The sequence below is a fragment of the Eumetopias jubatus genome, unplaced genomic scaffold (assembly GCF_037043125.1).
Source record: "Eumetopias jubatus isolate StellerSeaLion01/CBP00866 unplaced genomic scaffold, mEumJub1_p1.0 scaffold_2, whole genome shotgun sequence".
Classification (NCBI taxonomy): domain Eukaryota; kingdom Metazoa; phylum Chordata; class Mammalia; order Carnivora; family Otariidae; genus Eumetopias; species Eumetopias jubatus.
The window spans coordinates 36,663,512-36,683,767 of record NW_028274808.1 but is presented as its reverse complement, the minus strand read 5'-3'; the positions used below and the strand labels follow the sequence as shown (position 1 = coordinate 36,683,767).

General features: G+C 33.9%; 1 protein-coding gene across 1 annotated transcript in view; it reads left to right on the top strand.

The window, feature by feature from the left end:
* The window catches only part of ADAM18 (ADAM metallopeptidase domain 18), a 175,822-nt gene that overhangs the window by 133,114 nt on the left and 22,452 nt on the right, over positions 1-20,256 (top strand). Inside the window, exon 17 of the mRNA XM_088021313.1 lies at positions 9,801-9,881. Coding sequence (XP_087877439.1) covers positions 9,801-9,881 — 81 coding nt within the window. The remainder of the gene's footprint in view (positions 1-9,800; positions 9,882-20,256) is intronic.

The following is a 20,256-nucleotide window of genomic DNA, read 5'->3' as shown; positions in this document are numbered from 1 at the left end:
GTTTCTAACAAATGGATTATGGCAAACATTATAGGATTTCATTTACAAGATTAGATTAAAAAAGAGTGACTTCTGTTTTGCATGCACTCTCTCTCTCGCCTTCTCAGATTGCTTGCTTTGCTGAAACAAGCTACCATGATGGAGAATCCCACATGGAAAAGCAATGTGGCCAGTGAGGCAGTGAGACTCTCAATTTAACAGCCTGTAAGAAACTGAATTCTGCCAAAAACCACATGAGCAAGCTATGAAGAGAATACTTCCAAGTCAGACTTTCATATGAGACAGCAATCCCAGATGATACCTTGATAATAGCTTTGTCAGAGACTGGAGAACCCAGCTAATATATATTTGGATTCCTGACCTGCAGAAACTCTGATATGATATATGTGTGGTGTTTAGTGTTATTAATTCATTGGGTAATATGTTATACAGCAATATATATAAGTTATAGAGATTTGGGCACCTACAAATATGGTGCAGTTGTATCAAATAACTAAAATGTAGGCGTGACTGTAGAAACAGGAAGTGTGTGGGTGCTAGAAGAATTTTGAAAACCATGATAGAAATGAAGCAACTTTTTAAGGAACCTCCCTATTGTTTTCTACAGTGGCTGTACCAGTTTACATTCCCACCAACACTACATGAGTAATTTCTTTTTCTCCACATCCTAAACAACACCTGTTGTTTCTTGTGTTATTGATTTTTGTTGACCATCTGTGTGTTTTCTATGGAGAAATCTCTGTTCATGTCTTCTGCCCATTTTTAAATTGGATTATTTCTTTTTTGGGTGTTGAGTTATATCAGTTCCTTATATATTTTAGATACTAACCCTTTTTTGGATATGTCATTTGCAAATATCTTCTCCCTTTCTGTGGGCTGCCTTGTAGTTTTGTTGATCATTCTCTTTGCTGTGGGAGCAAAGCAGAAGCTTTTAATTTTGATGTAGTACCAATAGTTTATTTTTTGCTTTTGTTTCCCTTGCCTCAGGAGACATATCTAGAAAGAAGTTGCTATGGCTAATGTCAAAGAAGTTACTGGTTGTGTTCTCTTCTAGGATTTTTATGGGTTTCACTTTGAATTTATTTTGGTGTGTGGTGTAAGAAAGTGGTCCAGTTTCATTCTTTTGAATGTTGCTGTCCAGTTTTCCCAACACCACTTATTTAAGAAACTGTCTTTTTCCCATTGGATATTCTTTCCTGCTTTGTCAAAAACTGATTGACCATATAATTGTGGGTTTCTTTCTGGATTTTCTCTGCTGTTCCATTGATCTATGTGTCTATTTTTGTGCCAGTACCATACTGTTTTGATTACTATAGTTTGTAATATATCTTGAAGTCTGGAATTGTGATGCCTCCCGGTTTGCTTTTCTTTTTCAAGATTGCTTTGACTATTCAGGGTCTTTTGTGGTTCCATATAAATTTTAGGATTGATCTAGCTCTGTGAAAAATACTGTTGGTATTTTGATAGGGATTGCATTAAATGTGTAGATTGCTTTGGGTAATATAAACATTGTAACAATATTTGTTTTTCAAACCATGAACATGGAATGTCTACACTTTTTTGTGTCATCTTCAATTTCTTTCATCAGTGTTTTATAGTTTTCAGAGTATAGGTCTTTCACCTCTTTGATACCCTTAGGTATCACCTTAAGATACCCTTAGGTATCTTACTATTTTTGGTGCAAGTGTACATGGGATCAATTCCTTAATTTCTCTTTATGTTGTTTCATATATATATAATAGATAGATGATAGATAGATAGAAAGATAGATAGATGATATGCAACATATTTTGGTACATTGTTTTTATATCCTGCAACTTTACTGAATTTGTATATCAGTTCTAGCAGTTTTTTGGTAGAATCATTCAGGTTTTCTATACAGTATCATGTGATCTGCAAATAGTGGAAGTTTTACTTCTTCCTTGCCAATTTGGATGACTTTTATTTTATTATTTTATTTTATTTTAATTTGTTGTTGTCTAACTGCTCTGTCTAGGACTTCCAGTACTATGTTGAATAACAGTGGTGAGAGTGGGCATCCTTGTCTTGTGCCTGACCTTAGGGGAAAAGCTCTCAATTTTTCCCTATTAAGGATGATGTTAGTTGTGGGTTTTTCATGTATGACCTTTATTATTATGAGGTATATTTCCTCCAAACCTATTTTGTTGAGGGTTTTTATCATAATTGGATAATGTACTTTGTCAAATGCTTTTTCTGCATCTATTGAGAAGATCATATGTTTTTTTATCCTTCTTCTTATTGGTGAGATATTATCACATTTATTGATATGCAAATATTGAAACACTCCTGTGACCCAGGAATAAAATGCACTTGATTGTGGTGAATGATTTTTTTAATGTATTGTTGAATTTGATTTGCTAGTATTTTGTTGAGAATTTTTGCACCTGTGTTCATCAGGGATATTGGCCTGTACCTCTCTTTTTTAGTGGTGTCTTTATCTCATTTTGGCATCTGGGCAATGCTGGCCTCATAGAGTGAATTTGGAAGTTTTTCTTTCTTTTCTATTTTTTGGAATAGTTTGAGAAGAATAAGTATTAACTCTTCTTTAACTGTTTGGTAGAATTTGCCTGTAAAGCCATCTATCTTGTCCTGGACTTTTGTTTGTTGGGTTTTTCAAAATTACTGACTCAATTTCTTTGCTGGTTATTGGCCTGTTCAAATTTTCTTTTTCTTCCTGTTTCAGTTTTGATTATTTATATGTTTCTAGGAATATATCCATTTCTTCTAGGTTGTCCAATTTGTTGGCATATAGTTTTTCATAATACTCTCTTACAATTGTTTGTATTTCTTTGGTATTGATTATTATTTCTCCTCTCTCATTTGTGACTTTATTTACTTGTGTCCTTTCTCTTTTTTTCTTGATAATTCTGGCTAAAAGCTTATCAATTTTATTGATTTTTTTTCAAAGAAAGAGCTCCTGGTTTTATTGACCTGTTCCATTGTTTGTTTGTTTTTAAATTTCTGTACCATTGATTTCTGCTCTAATCTTTATTATTTCTCTTCTCCTGCTGGATTTTTGTTTCACTTATTGTTCTTTTTCTAGCTCCTTTAGGTGTAAGCTCAAGCTTTTTGAGATATTTTTTGCTTCTTGAGGTAGGCCTGTATTGCTGTAAACCTCCTTTTTGAACCACTTTTTGTGCATCCCAGGGTTTTGGAATGTGTGTTTTCATTTTCATTTGCTTTCATGTACTTTTTTATTTCTTCTTTTATTTCCTGGTTGACTCAATCACTGTTTAGTAGCATGTTATTTCACCTCAGTGTATATGTGGTCTTTCCAGATTTTTTTTTCTTTGGTTGATTTCTAGTTTCATAGTTTGTGGTCAGAAAAGATGCATGGTATGACTTTGATCTTCTTGAATTTGTTGAAGTTTGTTTTGTTGGCTAATGTGATTTATTCTAGAGAATGTTCCATGTATACTTGAAAAGAATGTGTACTCTGCTGTTTTAGGATGGGATGTTCTGAATATATCTGTTAAATCCATCTAGTCCAGTGTGTCATTCAAAGCCACTCTTTCCTTGTATTTCTGTTTGCATGATCTGTCCATCAGTGTAAGTGCTGTGTGAAAGTCCCCTATTACTGTTGTATTATTGCCAATTAGTTCCTTTATGTTTGTTATTAACTGTTTTAAGTATTTGGGTGCTCCTATGTTGGGTGAATAAATATTTTCCATTATTATATCTTCTTTTTGGATTGTCCCTTTTATTATTATATGATGTCTTTCTTTGTCTCCTGTTAAAGTTTTTATTTTAAAATCTACTTTTTTCTGGGGTGCCTGGGTAGCTCAGTCGGTTGGGCATCTGCCTTCAGCTCGGATCATGATCCCAGGGTCCTGGGATCAAGCCCCACATCAGGATCTCTGCTCTGCCAGGAGTCTGCTTCTCCCTCTACTTGCCACTACCCCTGCTTGTGCTCTCTCTGTCAAATAAATACATAAAAAATCTTAAAAAATAAATAAAATAAAATTTACTTTTTCCTATATAAACATTGCTACTCCAGCTCTCTTTTGATATCCATTTGCATGATAAATGTTTCTCCATCCTCTCATTTTCAATCCGCATTTGTTTTTAGGTCTAAAATATGTCTCTTGCGGGCAGCATATAGATGGGTATTTTTTTTATACACTGTCACCCTATATCTTTTGATTAGAGCATATAGTCCATTTACATTCAAAATAACTTTTGATAAATATGTTTATTGCCATTTTATTACTTGGTTGTTTCTAAAAATTTTCTCTTTTCTTGTCTTTCATGCTTTGCTGATTTTCTTTAGTGATATATCTTGATTTCTTTCTCTTTATTTTTTGCATATTTATTAGTGGTTTTTGCTATATGGTTACTTTTAGGTTTATATATAACTTCTGCCTATAGCAGTCTATATTAAGTTGATCATTGTTTAAGTTTGAACCCATTCTTTTCTCCTCACCTCTCTATGTCTTAAGTATATGTTATTATATTTATATCCTTTGTGTGTGTGTGTGTGTGTGAGTTCCTTCACTAATTCTTTACAAAATTTTTCATTTTTACTGCTTTTGTGTTTCCTACCTCCATACCATCGTTTTTGGTTTCTCCTTTCCCCTCAAAGTGTCCCCTTTAACATTTCTTGCAGAGTTAGTATAGTGGCCATGACTTCCTTCAGTTTTTGTTTGTCTGGGAAACTCTTCATCTCTCCTATTTGAATGATAGCACAGCTGGATAGAGTATTCTTATTTGCAGATTTTTCCCTCAGCACTTTGAATATATCATGTCACTCTCTTCTGACTTTCAGAATTTCTGTTGAAAAATCTCCTGCTAGCCTTATGGGTTTTTCTTGTAAGCTACTGACTTCTTTTGTCTTGCTGCTTTTAATTTTTTTATTTATCACTATATTTTGTAAGTTTAATTACAATATGTCTTAGTGTGGGTCTGCTTTTTTTGATTCTGGTGGGGGTTCTGTGTGCCTCCTGGATCTAGATATCTGTTTCCTTCTCCAGATTAGGGAAAGTTTTCAGCTATTATTTCTTCAAATGAATTTTCTGCCTCTTTTCTCTCTCTTCTTCTGGGACTCCTATAATATGAATGTTATTACATTTGATGGAGTCACTGATTTCCTTAAGTCTTTCTTGTTTTGCATAATTCTTTTTCCTGTCTTTTGTTTAGTTTGGTTACTTTCCATTACTATTTCTTTTAGGTTACTTGTTCTTTCCTCTACTCCTTCCATTCTGCTGTTCATTTAATCAAGCCTGCTTGTCATTTTGTTTAATGTGCCCCTATCTCTGCTCTGTTATTCCTTATTTCTGTGTTCAGTGTCTCACTCATGTCTTCCACTCTTTTCTCAAGTCTGGTGAGTATTTTTATGATCATTGCTTTAAATTCTCTGTCAGGCATGTTACTTATATCTGTCTCAATTAGCTCTCTGGCTGTAGCCTTGTCCTGTTCTTTCTTTTGGTATAAATTTTCCTGTCTCCTCATTTTGTCTTCCTCTCTGTTTCTGTTTCCATGTGTTAAGAAAGTCAACTGTATCTTCTGCTCTTGAAAGTAGTGATACTATGAAGAATCAGTCCTGGAGTGCCCTGCAGTACAGTGTCTCCTGTTCATCAGAATCTAACAATTCAGGAGATTATCCTATATGTGTTGTTTATGCCTTGCTGTTGTGTCTGAGTCACTTTTCCTTTCAGTGCTGTAATCTTCACTGACTATCTGCCTATTTTGGGCTATCCTTGCTCTCTGTGATGTTAGCAGGACCCAGGCAGTCCAGCTTTAAGGGGGCATGTCTGCCAGGGAAATTGGGAGTGAGGTGCAATGTTAGGAAAATTTGCACAGGCCACTAGTCTTATGCCAGATCCCCGAAAGCACTGCGGGGACTGGGATTTGTGTGTAAGGGCAGCTGGGTGAGCAAGGCTGGGCATGGTGCCCAAGGATGGCTGGGTGTGGCTGGGCCCAGTGTGACTGGGTGGCTGGGGCCTGGGGCTGAGCAGAGTGTGGTGGCTTGGCCAAGTGGGGTGACTGCTGTGTACCTGGTGGCTTTGCATGATGTGGGACCACAACTGGGGCCACACGAATGGGCACAGTGCACAAAGGTGGCTGGTTGGGCAAGGTGTGCAATGGTAGCTGGAGGCAAATGGTTGCATGTGGTGCAGTAGATGTGCATGTTCTGCTGTGGCAGCTATGCACCTGATGGCTACTTGGGGCAGATGCATAGCTTTGACAAAATTCGCCCTGAGGCCAGGGCCAAGCCTAGCAGGTTTGGAGTGGGCTAGTCCTTAGGAGAACTCATGGGCATAGCTCACTGGAAGAGGGTTAGGTAGCAAGTGTCTGTGAATTCCTTCCTCTTGCAGGTGGCTCTGTGCTTATGCTGTGGGGCTAGGGAGGAAAATGGTGTCTTTCAGCTCCCTCATTTTCAGAGAATTCACCCAAGACACTATGAAAACAGTATGAATAGATCTACCTCCTGTTTTCCCCCAGAGTTGTGTTAACTGTCATTTTTATGTTGCTTCTCTGTGGGCTGCTGTCTCTTTAAGGGCAGTGACCCAGCTATCACTCACCTTCCTTGGGTGGCCAGTGCTGAAGCAGCAGATTTTTAAACCTCCAGGCTTCAAGTACCACTGGTGTTATAAACTCACAGAATTCAACCCCTCTTTTTTATTAAGATTGTATTTTATTTTTTAAAGATTTTATTTATTTATTTATTTATTTATTTATTTATTTATTTATGAACAGGGTTTGGGGCAGGGGGAGAGGGAGAGAGAGAATCTTAAGCAGGATCTGCACTGAGTGTAGAACCTATCTCAGGGATACATCTCACAACTCTGAGATCATGACCTGAGCTGAAATCAAGAGTTAGATGCTTAACTGACTGAGCCACACTGGTGCCTCAAGATTTTATTTTTTAAGTCATCTTTACACCCGACATGGGGCTCAAATTTACAACCCAGAAGTCAAGAGTCATGTGTTCAACTGATTGAGCCAGGCAGGTGACCCATCAGCCCCTCTAGTTTTTAAAGCCAAACATTATGGGAATTAGTCATCCCTCTGGTGTGAGGGCCTGTTTCTCTGCCCTTTCTACATACTCAGCTCTCTCCCTCCTGCAAGGAGCTTACTTATGCCTTTGTGACTTTCCTGACCTTTCAGATGCAGCTTCTTCTCTATATTCAGTTATGCAGTTTGTTCTTATAGTCTTCCCATCACTCTGCATTTTGTTGAATTGGATGTGGACCATATTTAGTTGACATTATGGGACAGGGTGAGCTCAGGGTCCTTCTACTCTGCTATCTTTCCAAACTCAGAATTTCATTCTTTTAAAGGTTGAATAATATTCTATCATTTTTATATACCACATTTTTTAAATTGATTTATCCATCATTGCACATTTAGGTTGTTTCTACCTTTTGGCTATTGTGAATAATGCTGATATGAACAGCATTTGGTGTACAAACATCTTTTCAAGTCCCTGCCTTTTAATTCTTTGGGTATATACCTAAACATGGATTTGCTGGATCATATTCTAATTCTATGTTTTGTTTTGTTTTTTTGAGAAATGGCCGTTCTGTTTTTCACAGTGGTTGCACCATTTTATATTCCCACTAGTAATTCACAAGGGTTACAATTTGTCTAATTCTTTACTAACACTTACTTTCTGTTTTGTTTTGTTTTTGTTTGGATCACTTCATACCATCCTAATAGGTATGAAGTGATATTTTATTGTGTTTTTAACTTTCATTTTTGAATAACTAGTGATGTAGAACTTTTTTCACAAGCTTATTGGCTATCCCTATATCTTCTTTGGAGAAATGTCTATTTATGTCTTCTGCCCATTTGTAATTTGGTATTGGTTTTTGTTATGATTGAGTTTAAGGAATCCTATATATACTTTGGATACCAATCCCTTACCAGATCATGTTTTGTTAATATTTTCTCCCATTCTGTGGATTGCCTTTTCAGTCTCTTGATAGTGTTCTTTGACTCACAAAAGTCCTTTTAATTTTTATGAAGTCCAATGTATCTGTTTTCTCTTTTGTTCCCTGTCATTTGGATATCATATCCAAAAAGCATTTCCAAATTAATGTTATAAAGCTTTTCCATATGTCGTCTAAAAGTTTTATCATTTAGCTCTTTAGGTCTTGAATCCTTTTGAGTTAATTTTTTATATGGTATAAGATAAGGATCTAATTTCATTCTTTTTCATGTGTATATCCAATTTTCCAGGATCATTTGTTGAAAACATTGTCCTTTGCCACTGAATGGTCTCGGCAGCAAAATCATTTTACCATATATGCAAGGATTTATTTCTTGGCTGTTTACTATATTTGACCATATATGCAAGGATTTATTTCTTGGCTGTCTAATACATGCCATTCATCAATATTTCTGAGTTTGTGCCAACACCACACTGTTTTCATTGATGTAGCTTTGTAGAAAGTTATGATATCAAGAAGTGTGATTTCTCCCACTTTGTTCTTTTTTAAGGCTGTTTTGGCTATTTCAAGTCCCTTGAATTCCATTTTATGATGGGTTTTCTATTTCTGAAAAAGAGTCTTTGGAATTTTGACAGAGACTGCATTGAATTTGTAGATTGCTTTGGATAGTATTAGCATCTTAACAATATTATGTCATTCAGTCCATGAACACAGGGTATCTTTCTATATATTTACACATTCTTTATTTTTTTTTCAGCATTCCTTTATAGTTTTCAGTGTACACATTACTTACCTGCTTGGTTAAGTTTAGCTGGTTAATAATGGTTAATACTGTTATAAATTGAATTGTTTCTTAATTTTTTCATAATGTTTATTGCTAGTGTAAAGAAATGAGTTTGATTTTTTTGTATGTTAATATTTTATCCTGCAACTTTACTGAATTTACCAATTAGTTCTGAAAAGCTTTTTGTGTGTGGAGTCTTTAAGGTTTTCTATATATGATTATGTCATCTGCAAACAGAGATAATTTTACTTCTTTCTCTATGATTTGTATGGCTCTTATTTATCTTTGTCACCTAATTTCTTTGCCTAAAATTTCCAATATTATGTTGAAAAGAGGAGACAAATGCAGGCTGGCATATGCAACATGATTTATTGGGTGTATGTTAATTTTCAGGAAATAATTGCAAAAAGCTAATTTTTATTCTTATTATCTTTGTATTTTCAATGTATTACTTGTAACTTATACTCCTTTTAAAAATAAAACAAAAGAATGTAAGCCAGGAGGCCAGTTAACAAAATATAAAAAGGTAAATGGGGCAAAAGTTACATGTCCAGGTGACTGATTACCACTGGATTACCCATTTTGACATAACAAGGGTTTTACAATGGATACAAATGAAGTTAAAATATTTCTCTTGATAAATTATTCTTACCAATATTATAACAAAGGTTCATGATAATTTATAATCCAAAATACTAACTTATATTTGAAACCCAAATAAAATTAATGAATTATTTCCAATTTTTGAGGGGACAAATCATTAATATTAATCTAATCAATTATTTATAACAGAACATTAACATAATACAGAAAATTTCCCTGATTGAGATTTTCAATTCAATTCCAAATTCTAAGTATCAAAACCCAAATTACATTACATTATTACAAAAACTATGTCAAGACAAACACCCTCAGTTATTTTTCTTTAATTGATTATTATTTAGATTTTATATTGGAATGCTAGAATCTTTGTACCAGAATCATAGTAATATGGAATAAAATGTCTCAACTTAAGTATCTCTTATGTGTATATAACAAATAATTCTTTTCTCATATTACATCAAATGTGTGAGTGATTTTGAAATATCTTTGTTTTATTTCAGTATTGTATAAATAAAACCTGCAAAGAAGTTCATTTGGTGGGGAAAAAATGTAATGCTGCTAAAAAATGCAGAGGAAATGGGGTAAGTAACTTTTCTTTCTGTAGTTCTAAATTAAATGTTATTTTTGTGGGTAATTCAAAGTAAAAGTTTATCTTGCTTGGGAGAATTGAGAGTCTAGTTACTTTTAAACTGAACTTGCCTAGGAATAGCTAATCAATATAAAGAAAATCAGTAGGGTGATGAATATCTACCATTTGCATCAACATGGGTGGAACTGGAGGGGATTACACTAAGTGAAATAAATCAGGCAGAGAAAGATAAGTATCATATGGTTTCACTCATATGTGGAACATAAGGAATAGAGCAGAGGACCATATGGGAAGGGAGGGAAAACTGAATGGGAAGAAATCAGAGAGGGAGACAAACCATGAGAGACTCTGGACTCTGGGAAACAAACTGAAGTTTACAGAACCAAGGGGGGGTGGGAGATTGGGGTAACCGGGTGATGGGTATTAAGAAGGGCACATGTTGTGATGAGCACTGGATGATATATGCAACTAATGAATTTTTGAACACTACATCAAAAACTAATGATGTACTATATGTTGGCTAATTGAAAATAATAAATAAATAAATAAATAAATAAATAAATAAATAAATAAATAAACCTCAGTGGGGCTAATTCAAAAACTGTTAAATAAATTGTACTACATGTGTTGAATTTATTGTGAACATCCACAACTTGTAAATTAATAACATGTTTAAATAAAAACCATTTATGCCAATAACTATATGTTTTACTTGTAATTGTGAACATATTTTGTACTCCCTCATTTTCTTAATAATTAAAATTTATGGCTATATAATATTTTATAGAGAATATACCTAAAAAACCTATTGACATGTTAGTGAATTTTCTGATTGTTCCTATGAAGAGGTTCCTAATAAGAAATATATCCTTATGCAAAAATTTTTATTTCTTCCCAACTGCTTATCTATCTTAATCTGCTAACACAAATTTGCTGTTACTTTTATATTTAATTTTTGCATCTTAAAATTTATAGTTTTGGTCCTTTCAAAATTATTTTTCCTAAAAGAAAATCAGTGTAAGATGCAGTCAACACTATAAGAATTATTCCAGATTTACCATATTTATCAGTATTCAATTTTATAATTTTTAAATTGGTTGGATTTAGAATATATAAAATGCCTCTTGCATTGTCTTTAATTTTCTAGAGGCTGTTAACAAAGAAGATAACTACATTTTCATGTTTTGTTTTTTACTTTCTATAGTTAAAATTATTGGCCTGATCTTTTGTTTTCCTTTCTTTAATTATCTGTTTTAGGTCTTCAGTCCAAATGATTTTTATTAAATCTCAAAGTTATAGATTATAAATTTGTTTTCTTCACCTACTACCATTTAGATTTTTATTTTACTTAGGTTTTTGGATTTTTAAATAAAATTTTTCACTATGAAATATGACATACATAAAATAAGTAAATAAGATTAAACTGCATTTATTTTATGATTTTCTCTATGCTTATTAATTTCAAAATTAAAATGAAAATGTCAAGTAAAATCTAACTGAATCTAGGAGAAACTCTGTTTACTTTCCAATGACATCTCAACAGACAACTCTATTATTTACAGTTGATAGAGTTGACTTATAACTCTATAATTTGCAATTTTAGTTAAATTTTATGAGCATGTAGTTGTTTAAGAAATCTTATTATGAAATATTGACAGTCATTGTAGTGTGGTTCTTTTTTCATTTCTGATACACTTTTTTTTATTAATAAGACTTTTTTTTAGAGCAGTTTTAGGTTCACAGAAAACTTGAGGAAAAAATACAGAATGTTCTCATATATCTCTTTCCCTGACACATGCATACCCTGCCCCAATATCAACATCCTGCATCAAAGGTGTACACTTGCTACAACTGATGAACATACATTGACATATCATAATCACCACAACTATTGATAATTTACATTAGGGTTCATTCTTTGTGTTGTACTTTTATGGTTTTGGATGAATGTAAATTATATCCATTATTGTAATACCATAAGAGAATTTCACTGGCCTAAAAATCCTTTGTGCTTCCCCTCTTTAAGTCTCCCCTCAACCTACAACAACCAGTTATGTTTTTAACTGTCTTCATAGTTGTGCTTTTTCCAGAATGTTATATAGTTGAGATCATACAGTATACAGCATTTCAGAGTGGCTTCTTTCACTTAGTAACATACAGGTTCCTTCATGTCTGCTGTTTGGATTTACCACAGTTAATTTATTTATTCACCACTGAAAGACATATTGGTTGCTTCCAAGTTTTTACAGTTATGAATATAACTACTTAAATATCCATGTGCAGATTTTTGTTAAAAGATAAATTTCCAACTCTTTAGGGTATATGCTCTTCTTTAAATTAGACTCCCTAGGAATTTATCATTTTATTAATGATTTAAATATATCAAGAAGTTAAGAAAAAAGCAACAGATTATATTGAAAATTTTAGTTATTGATTGACTGCAAGTGGTGGGCATTCCTGAATCTGGTCCCTATTGTTAAAGACAAAGGTTTCAATATTCAATTGCATGTTTTTCTTTCATGCAACATGCTTTTGATGTTATATATAAAAAGCTATCTCCAAACCCAAGGTCACCAAGATTTTCTCCAGTGTTATCTTCTACAAGTTTTATAGTTTTGTATTACATTTAGGTCTATGATCCATTGAGCTAATTTTTATGAAAAGCATAAGTCTAATTTTTTGCATGTAAATTTCCATCACCATTTTTTAAAGAATGATCCTTTCTCCATTGAACTGTCTGCCTTTGCTCCATTATCAAAGACCAGTTGACTATATTTATGTGGATTTAATTCTGATTTCTCTATTTCATTATATCAATCTGTTTATCTATTCCTTTGCCAATACTCAATTGTTTTGATTATTTTAGCTTTAAAATAAGTATACACATCAGGTAGTCAAAGTGATCCTTCTTTGTTCTTCAGTATTATGTTGGCTATTCTGTGTCTTTTGCCTTTCCATGTAAACATAAGTTGGCCAAATCAGATCATCAGTATCCACAAAATAAGCAAATGGAATTTTGATTGGGATTGTATTGAATGTATAGATCAAGTGGGGAATAACTAACATCTTGACAATATTGAATCCTCATATTCATGTACATGGAATATCTTTCCATTTATATAGATCTTTGAGATTGTTACATTAGACTTTGCAGTTCTCCTAATACAGGTCTTATAAATTTATAACCAATTATTTTTTTGGTGTTAATGTAAATGGTATTGTTTTTAATTTCAAATTCCAGTTGTCTATTGTTATATGTAAGTAAGTAATTTACTTTTATATATTAACCTTTCATTATGCTGCCTTACATAATCACTTATTGGTTCTTATAGTTCTTTTGTTGATACTTTGGGATTATTTACACAATCATGTCATCCAAGAACAAAATATTTTATTTCTTTCTTTCTTTCCAAATTTTATATCTTTTATTTCCTGTTCTTATTGCATTAGCTAGAACTTCCAATATAACATTGAAAAGAGAAAAAGTAGTAAAAGTAAATATCCTTGCCTTGCTCCTGATCTTAGCAAAAAAAGCTTCTAGCTTCTCACTATTTTTTTTATATTCTTTCAATGTAGTAGAACATATTAATTTGTGAATTTCTAAATAAGGTAGAGCAATTTCTTATCTGCATATTTAAAAATAGATTCAAACTTTAGAAAAAGTCATATTCAAATAAGCATGTCTAAATAAAAAATAATAATAAAAACATTTACTTCCTGGAAAACAACAAAGGGGATGTATTCATAAACTCAGGGAACCCTTCTCACACTCCTCTTTCCTCTTCTTCACAATTTTCTTTCACATTATTTATGTTGGAGCCTCTCGTCTGTGACCTTCCATGACCAACACACAAGTGAAAGCTCACAAAATAAGTTATCTTTTTCTCTGAACCTCATGGCTTACTCTCTTCTTTCCACTTGTTCTTTTTTCTTTTCTTCCTCAACTTGTCTATTTTTTTACTCTTTCATTTACTTTTTTATTTTTTCCCTAGGTTTCCCCTGATTCTCTTATGAATTCTTAACTTCAATTGTTCTCTGCCTTTTCCTTTTCTTTTGAAGTATAATTGACAAATAACAGCATATTTGTTCAAGATGTACAATATAATGATTTAATATTTGTATGTATTGCAAAGTGATCACCACAATAATTCTAGTTAGCATCCATCATCATACATAGTTACAATTTTTTTTCTTGTGCTGAGGAATTTTAAGATCTGCTTTCCTGGCAACTTTCAAATATTCAATACCATGTTATTAACTATATTCACCATACTTATATTACATCCTTATGATTTATTTATTTTATAACTGGAAGTTTCTATCTTTGAAAACCTCCACCTATTTCACCCATCGTCCCCCAACCCTTCACCTGTGGCACCTACCAATCTATCCTCTATACTTATATACTTGTTTTAAAAAATTCTATCTATAAAATGGATCACACAAAATTTAACTTTCTCTGTCTGACTTATTTTACTTAGTATAATGCCCTTAAGGTCCATCCGTGTTGCCACAAGTGACAAGATTTCATTATTTTTATGGCTGAATAATATTCCATTGTGTCTGTGTGTATACATACCACATTTTTTTTTATCAGTTCGTTCATAGATGGACACTTAGGTTGTTTCCGTATCTTTTTTTTTTAAGATTTTATTTATTTATTTGACAGAGAGAGAGCAGGAACACAAGCAGGGGGAGTGGGAGTGGGAGAAACAGGCTTCCCACCAAGCAGGGAGCCTGATGTGGGGCTCGATCCCAGGACTCTGGGATCATGACCTGAGCCAAAGGCAGACACTTAATGACTGAGCCACCCAGGTGCCCCTGTATCTTGACTATTATAAAAAATGCTGCAGTAAACATCTTTTCAAGTTAGTGATTTGGTTTCTTTGGATGAATACCCAGAACTGGAAGTACTGGATCCTATGGTTGCTCTATTTTTTATTTTTTGAGGAACTGCCATGCTGTTTTCCACAATGGCTACACCAGTTTACATCCCCACCAACAGTGCACAATGGTTCCCTTTTCTTCTCCTCCTGACCAACACTTGTTATTTCATATCTTTTTGATAATAGCCATTCTACCATGTGTGAGGTAGTATATAATTGTGGTTTTGATTTGCATTTCCTTGTAGGTCAGTGATGCTGAGCATCTTTTCTTGTACCTATTGGTTTTCCATAGGTTTTCTGCTTTTCACTATTATGATGTTATTTGTACATTTTTATGTAGATGTTCTTCCTCATATTGAGGAATTTACCCCTCTATGCCTGAATTGGTGAGTTTTTAATCATAAATGGTGTGTGTTTGGTCAAGCCCTTTTTTTCTGAATCTATTGATATAATCGTATGACTTTTCTTCTTTAGCCTATTGATGTGATAGATTACAGTAATTGATCTTCAAATAATAACCTCAACTTGTATACCAAGAATAAAATCCACTTTATTCAGATATATTATTCTTTTATATATTAACTAATTTGATTTGCTAATATTTTTGAGGATTTATGCACTTATACTTACTAGTGATATTGTCTATAGTTCTACTTTCTTGTAATGGCTTTGTCTGGTTTTGGTATTGGGATAATGCTGACCTCACAATGAGTTTGGAAGTGATCCTTCTGCTCCTATTTTCTGGGAGAGATTGTAAAGAACTGACATAATCCCTTTCTTAAATGTTTGATCAAATTCACCAGAGAATACATCTGAGCTATGTGCTATTTTGGAAGGTTATTAAATATTGATTTATTTTATTTAACAGATATAGACCTATGCACACTACTTCTTCTTGTGTGACCTTTTATAAATTGTGTCTTTCAGTGAATTGGTTCATTTCACCTAGGTTACCAATTTATACACATAGAATTTTTAGGATATTACTTTACTATCTTTTTTATTTTTAATTAAAATCAATTTAATTAACATATAGTGTATTATTAGTTTCAGAGGTAAAGTTTAGTGATTCATCAGTTGCATATAACACCAAGTGCTCTCATGACTTCAAGTGCTCTCCTTAATGCCCATTACCCAGTTACCCTAAACCCCCACCCACCTCCCCTCCAGTAACCTTCAGTTTGATTCCTATAGTTAAGAGTCTCCTATGGTTTATCTCACTCTCTGATTGCATCTTGTTTTATTTTTTCTTTCCCTTCCCCTATGTTCATCTGTTTTGTTTCTCGAATTCCACATATGAGTGAAATTATATGGTATTTGGCTTTCTCTGACTGATTTGTTTCACCTAGCATAAAACACTCTAGTTCCATCCATATCATTGCAAACGGCAAGATTTCATTCTTTTCGCTGGCTGAGTAATATATCCATCTCGGCTCTTTCCATATTTTGGCTATTGTGGACATTGCTGCTATAAACATTGGGGTGCAAGTGCCTCTTCAAATCAACACATTTGTATCTTTGGGGTATATATCTAGTAATGCAATTTCTGGGTCGCAAGGTATCTCCATTTTTAACTTTTGAGGAACCTCCATACTGTCTTCCAGAGCACCTATACCAGCTTGCATTCCCACTGCTGTGTAAGAGGGTTCCCCTTTCTCTGTATCCTAGCCAAAATCTGTTGTTTTGTGACTTGTTAATGTTAGCCATTCTGACTGGTATGAGGCGGTATCTCGTTGTGGTTTTGATTTGTTTGTATTTCCCTGATCCTGAGTGCTGCTGAACATTTTTCATATGTCTGTTGGCCATATGTATGTCTTCCTTGGAGAAATGTCTGTTCATGTCTTCTGCCCATTTCTTGACTGCATTATCGTTTTTTGGGTATTGAGTTCGATAAGTTCTTTATAGGTTTTGTATACTAGCCTTTTATCTGATAAGACATTTGCAAATATCTTCTCCCAGTCTGTAGATTGCCTTTTAGTTTTGTCAACTGTTTCCTTTGCTGTGCAAAAGCCTTTTATCTTAATGAAGTCCAAATGGTTCATTTTTGCTTTTGTTTCCCTTCCTTTGAAGACATGTCTCGCATGAAGTTGCTGTGGCCAAGGTCAAAGAGGTTGCTGCTCGTGTTCTCCTCTAGGATTTTGATGGATTCCTGTCTCACATTTAGATCTTTCATCCATTTTGAGTTTATTTTTGTGTGTGGTGCAAGAAAGTGGTCCAGTTTCATTCTTCTGCATGTGGCTGTCCAATTTTCCCAACGCCATTTGTTGAAGACACTGTCTTTTTTCCATTGGACATTCTTTCCTGCTTTTTCGAAGATTAGTTGTTCATAGAATTGAGGGTCCATTTCTGAGTTCTCTTATTCTCTTCCATTGCTCTATGTGTCTGTTTTATGCCAGCTGTCTTGATGATTACAGCTTTATAATACAGCTTGATGTCCAAAATTGTCATGTCAATAGCTTTGGTTTTCTTTTTCAACATTCCTCTGGCTATTCAGGGTCTTTTTTGGTTCCATACAAATTTTAGAATTGTTTGTTCCAGCTCTGTGAAAAATGATGGTATTTTGATAGGGATTGCCTTGAATGTATAGATTGCATTGGGTAGCATAGACATTTGAACAATATTTATTCTTCCAGTGCATGAGCATGGATGTTTTTCCATTTCTTTGTGTCTTCCTCAATTTCTTTCATAAAAGTTCTATAGTTTTCAGGGAACAGATCCTTTATCTCTTTGGTTAGGTTTATTCCTAGATATCTCATGGTTTTTAATGCAATTGTAAATGGGATCAATTCCTTAATTTCTCTTTCTTCTGTCTCATTGTTAGTGTATAGAAATGCAACTGACTTCTGTGCGTTGATTTTATATTCTGCCACTTTCCTGAATTCCTGTATGAGTTCTAGAAATTTTGGGGTGGAGCTTTTTGAGTTTTCTATATAGAGTATAATATCTGCAAAGAGTGAAATTTTGATGTGACTTTGTCAATTTGGATGCCTTTTATTTCTTTTTGTTCTCTGATTGCTGTAACTAGGACTTACAGTACTATGTTGAACAGCAGCCCTGAGAGTGGACATCCCAGTTATGTTCCTGACTTAAAGGAAAAGCTCTGTGGGTTTTTCACATATGGCTTTTATGATATTGAGGTATGTTTCCTCTATCCCTACATGGCAGAGAGTTTTTATCAAGAAAGGATGCTGTATTTTGTTAAATGGTTTTTCTGCATTAATTGAGAGGATCATATAGTTCTTGTCCTTTCTTTTATTAATGTGGTGTATCACACTGATTGATTTCTGGATGTTGAACCACGTTTGCAGCCCAGGAAGAAATCCCACTTGGTCATGGTGAATAATCCTTTTAATGTATTGTTGGATCCTATTAGCTGGTGTCTTGGTCATGTTCATCAGGGATATTTGTCTGTAATTTTCCTTTGTGGTGGGGTCTTTGTCTGGTTTTGGGATCAAGGAAATGTTGGCCACATAGGAGTTTTCCTTCCATTTTTATTTATTTATTTATTTATTGGAAACAGCTTCAGAAGAATAGGTATTAATTCTTTAAACGTTTGGTAGAATTCTGCTGGGGGCCAACTGGTCCTGGATTGTGGTTTGTTGGGAGGTTTTTTATTACTGCTTCAATTTCTATGCTGGTCATGGGTCTGTTCAGGTTTTCTATTTCTTTCTTTTTCAGTTTTGGTAGCTTATATGTTTCTAGGAATGCATCCATTCTTTTCAGATTGCCTAATTTGGTGGCATATAATTGCTCATAAAATTCTCTTATAATTGTTTGTATTTATTTGGTGTTGGTTGTTATCTTTCCTCTTTCACTTAAGATTTTATTTATTTGGGTCCTTTCTCCTTTCTTTTTGATAAGTCTGGCCAGGGGTTTATGGAGCATATTAATTCTTTCAAAGAAGAAGCTCCTAGTTTCGTTGATTTGTTCTATTGTTATTTTGCTTTCTATTTCATTGATTTCTGCTCTAATTTTTATTAATTCTCTTCTCCTTCTGGGTTTAGGCTTTATTTTCAGTTCTTTCTCCAGCTCCTTTAGGTGTAGGATTAAGTTGTGTTTTTGAGACATTTCTTGTTTCTTGAGAAAGGCTTATATTGCTATATACTTCCCTCTTAGAACCACCTTCACTGCATCCCAGTGGTTTTGAATATTTGTGTTTTCATTTTCATTTGTTTCCATGTTTTCTTTTATTATTCTTTAATTTCCTGGTTGACCCACTCATTCTTTAGTAGGATGCTCTGTAATCTCCATGTATTTGTGTTCCTTCCAAATTTTCTCTTGTGATTGAGTTCAAGTTTTAAAGCAATGTGGTCCTAAAATATGCATGGAATAATCTTTTGATACCGGTTGAGAACTGATTTGTGACCCAGTATGTGATCCATTGCAGAGAATGTTCCATGTGCACTTGAGAAGAATGTGTATTATGTTGCTTTAGGATGAAATGCTAAAATATATCTGTTAAGTCCATCTGGCCCAGTGTGTCATTCAAAGCCTTGTTGATCTTCTGCTTAGATGATCTGTCCATTGCTGTGAGTTAGGTGTTAAAGTCCCCTACTATTATTTTGTTATTATAAATGTGTTTCCTTTGTTTTGTTATTAATTGCTTCATATGATTGGCTGCTCCCAAGTTAGGGACATAAATATTTACAATTGTTAGATCTTCTCATTGGATAGACCTTTTAATTATGACAGTGTCCTTCTACATTTCTTATTATATTCTTTGGTTTAAAATCTACTTTGTCTGATATAAGGATTCCCACTTCAGCATTATTTTCATGTCCATTAACATGATAAATTGTTCTCCACCTCTTCACTTTCAATCTGGAGGTGTCTTTGGATCTACAATGAATCTCTTATAGATAGTATATAGATGGGTCTTGTTTTTTATCCAATCTGATACTCTGTGTCTTTTGATTGGAGCATTTAGTCCATTTACATTCAGAATAATTATTGAAAGATATGAATTTAGTGCCATTGTATTACTTATAAAGATGTTTCTTTAGATTGTCTCTGTACCTTTCTGGTCTTTGTTAGTTTGGGGCTCTCTCTTTCCTCAAAGGATCCCTTTCAATATTTCTTGCAGGGCTGGTTTAGTGTTCACAATTTCCCTTAGTTTTGTTTGTCCTGGAGATTCTATCTCTCCTATTCTCAATGAGGGCCTTGTTGAATAAAGTATTCTTGTTTGCATATTTTCCCCATTTAGCACATTAAATATATTATGCCAGTCCTTTCTGGCCTGCCAGGTCTCTTTGGACATGTCTGTTGCCAGTCTTATGTTTCTACCCTTGTAGGTTAAGGACTTGTCCTGTGCTACTTTCAGGATTTTCTCTTTATCTCTGAAATTTGCAAGTTTCACTATTATGTGTCAGGGTGTTGACTTATTTTTATTGATTTTGAAGGGGGGTTTTCTGTGGCTTCTGGATTTGAATGCCCATTTCCTTCCCCAGAATAGGGAAGTTCTCAGCTATAATTTGTTCAAAT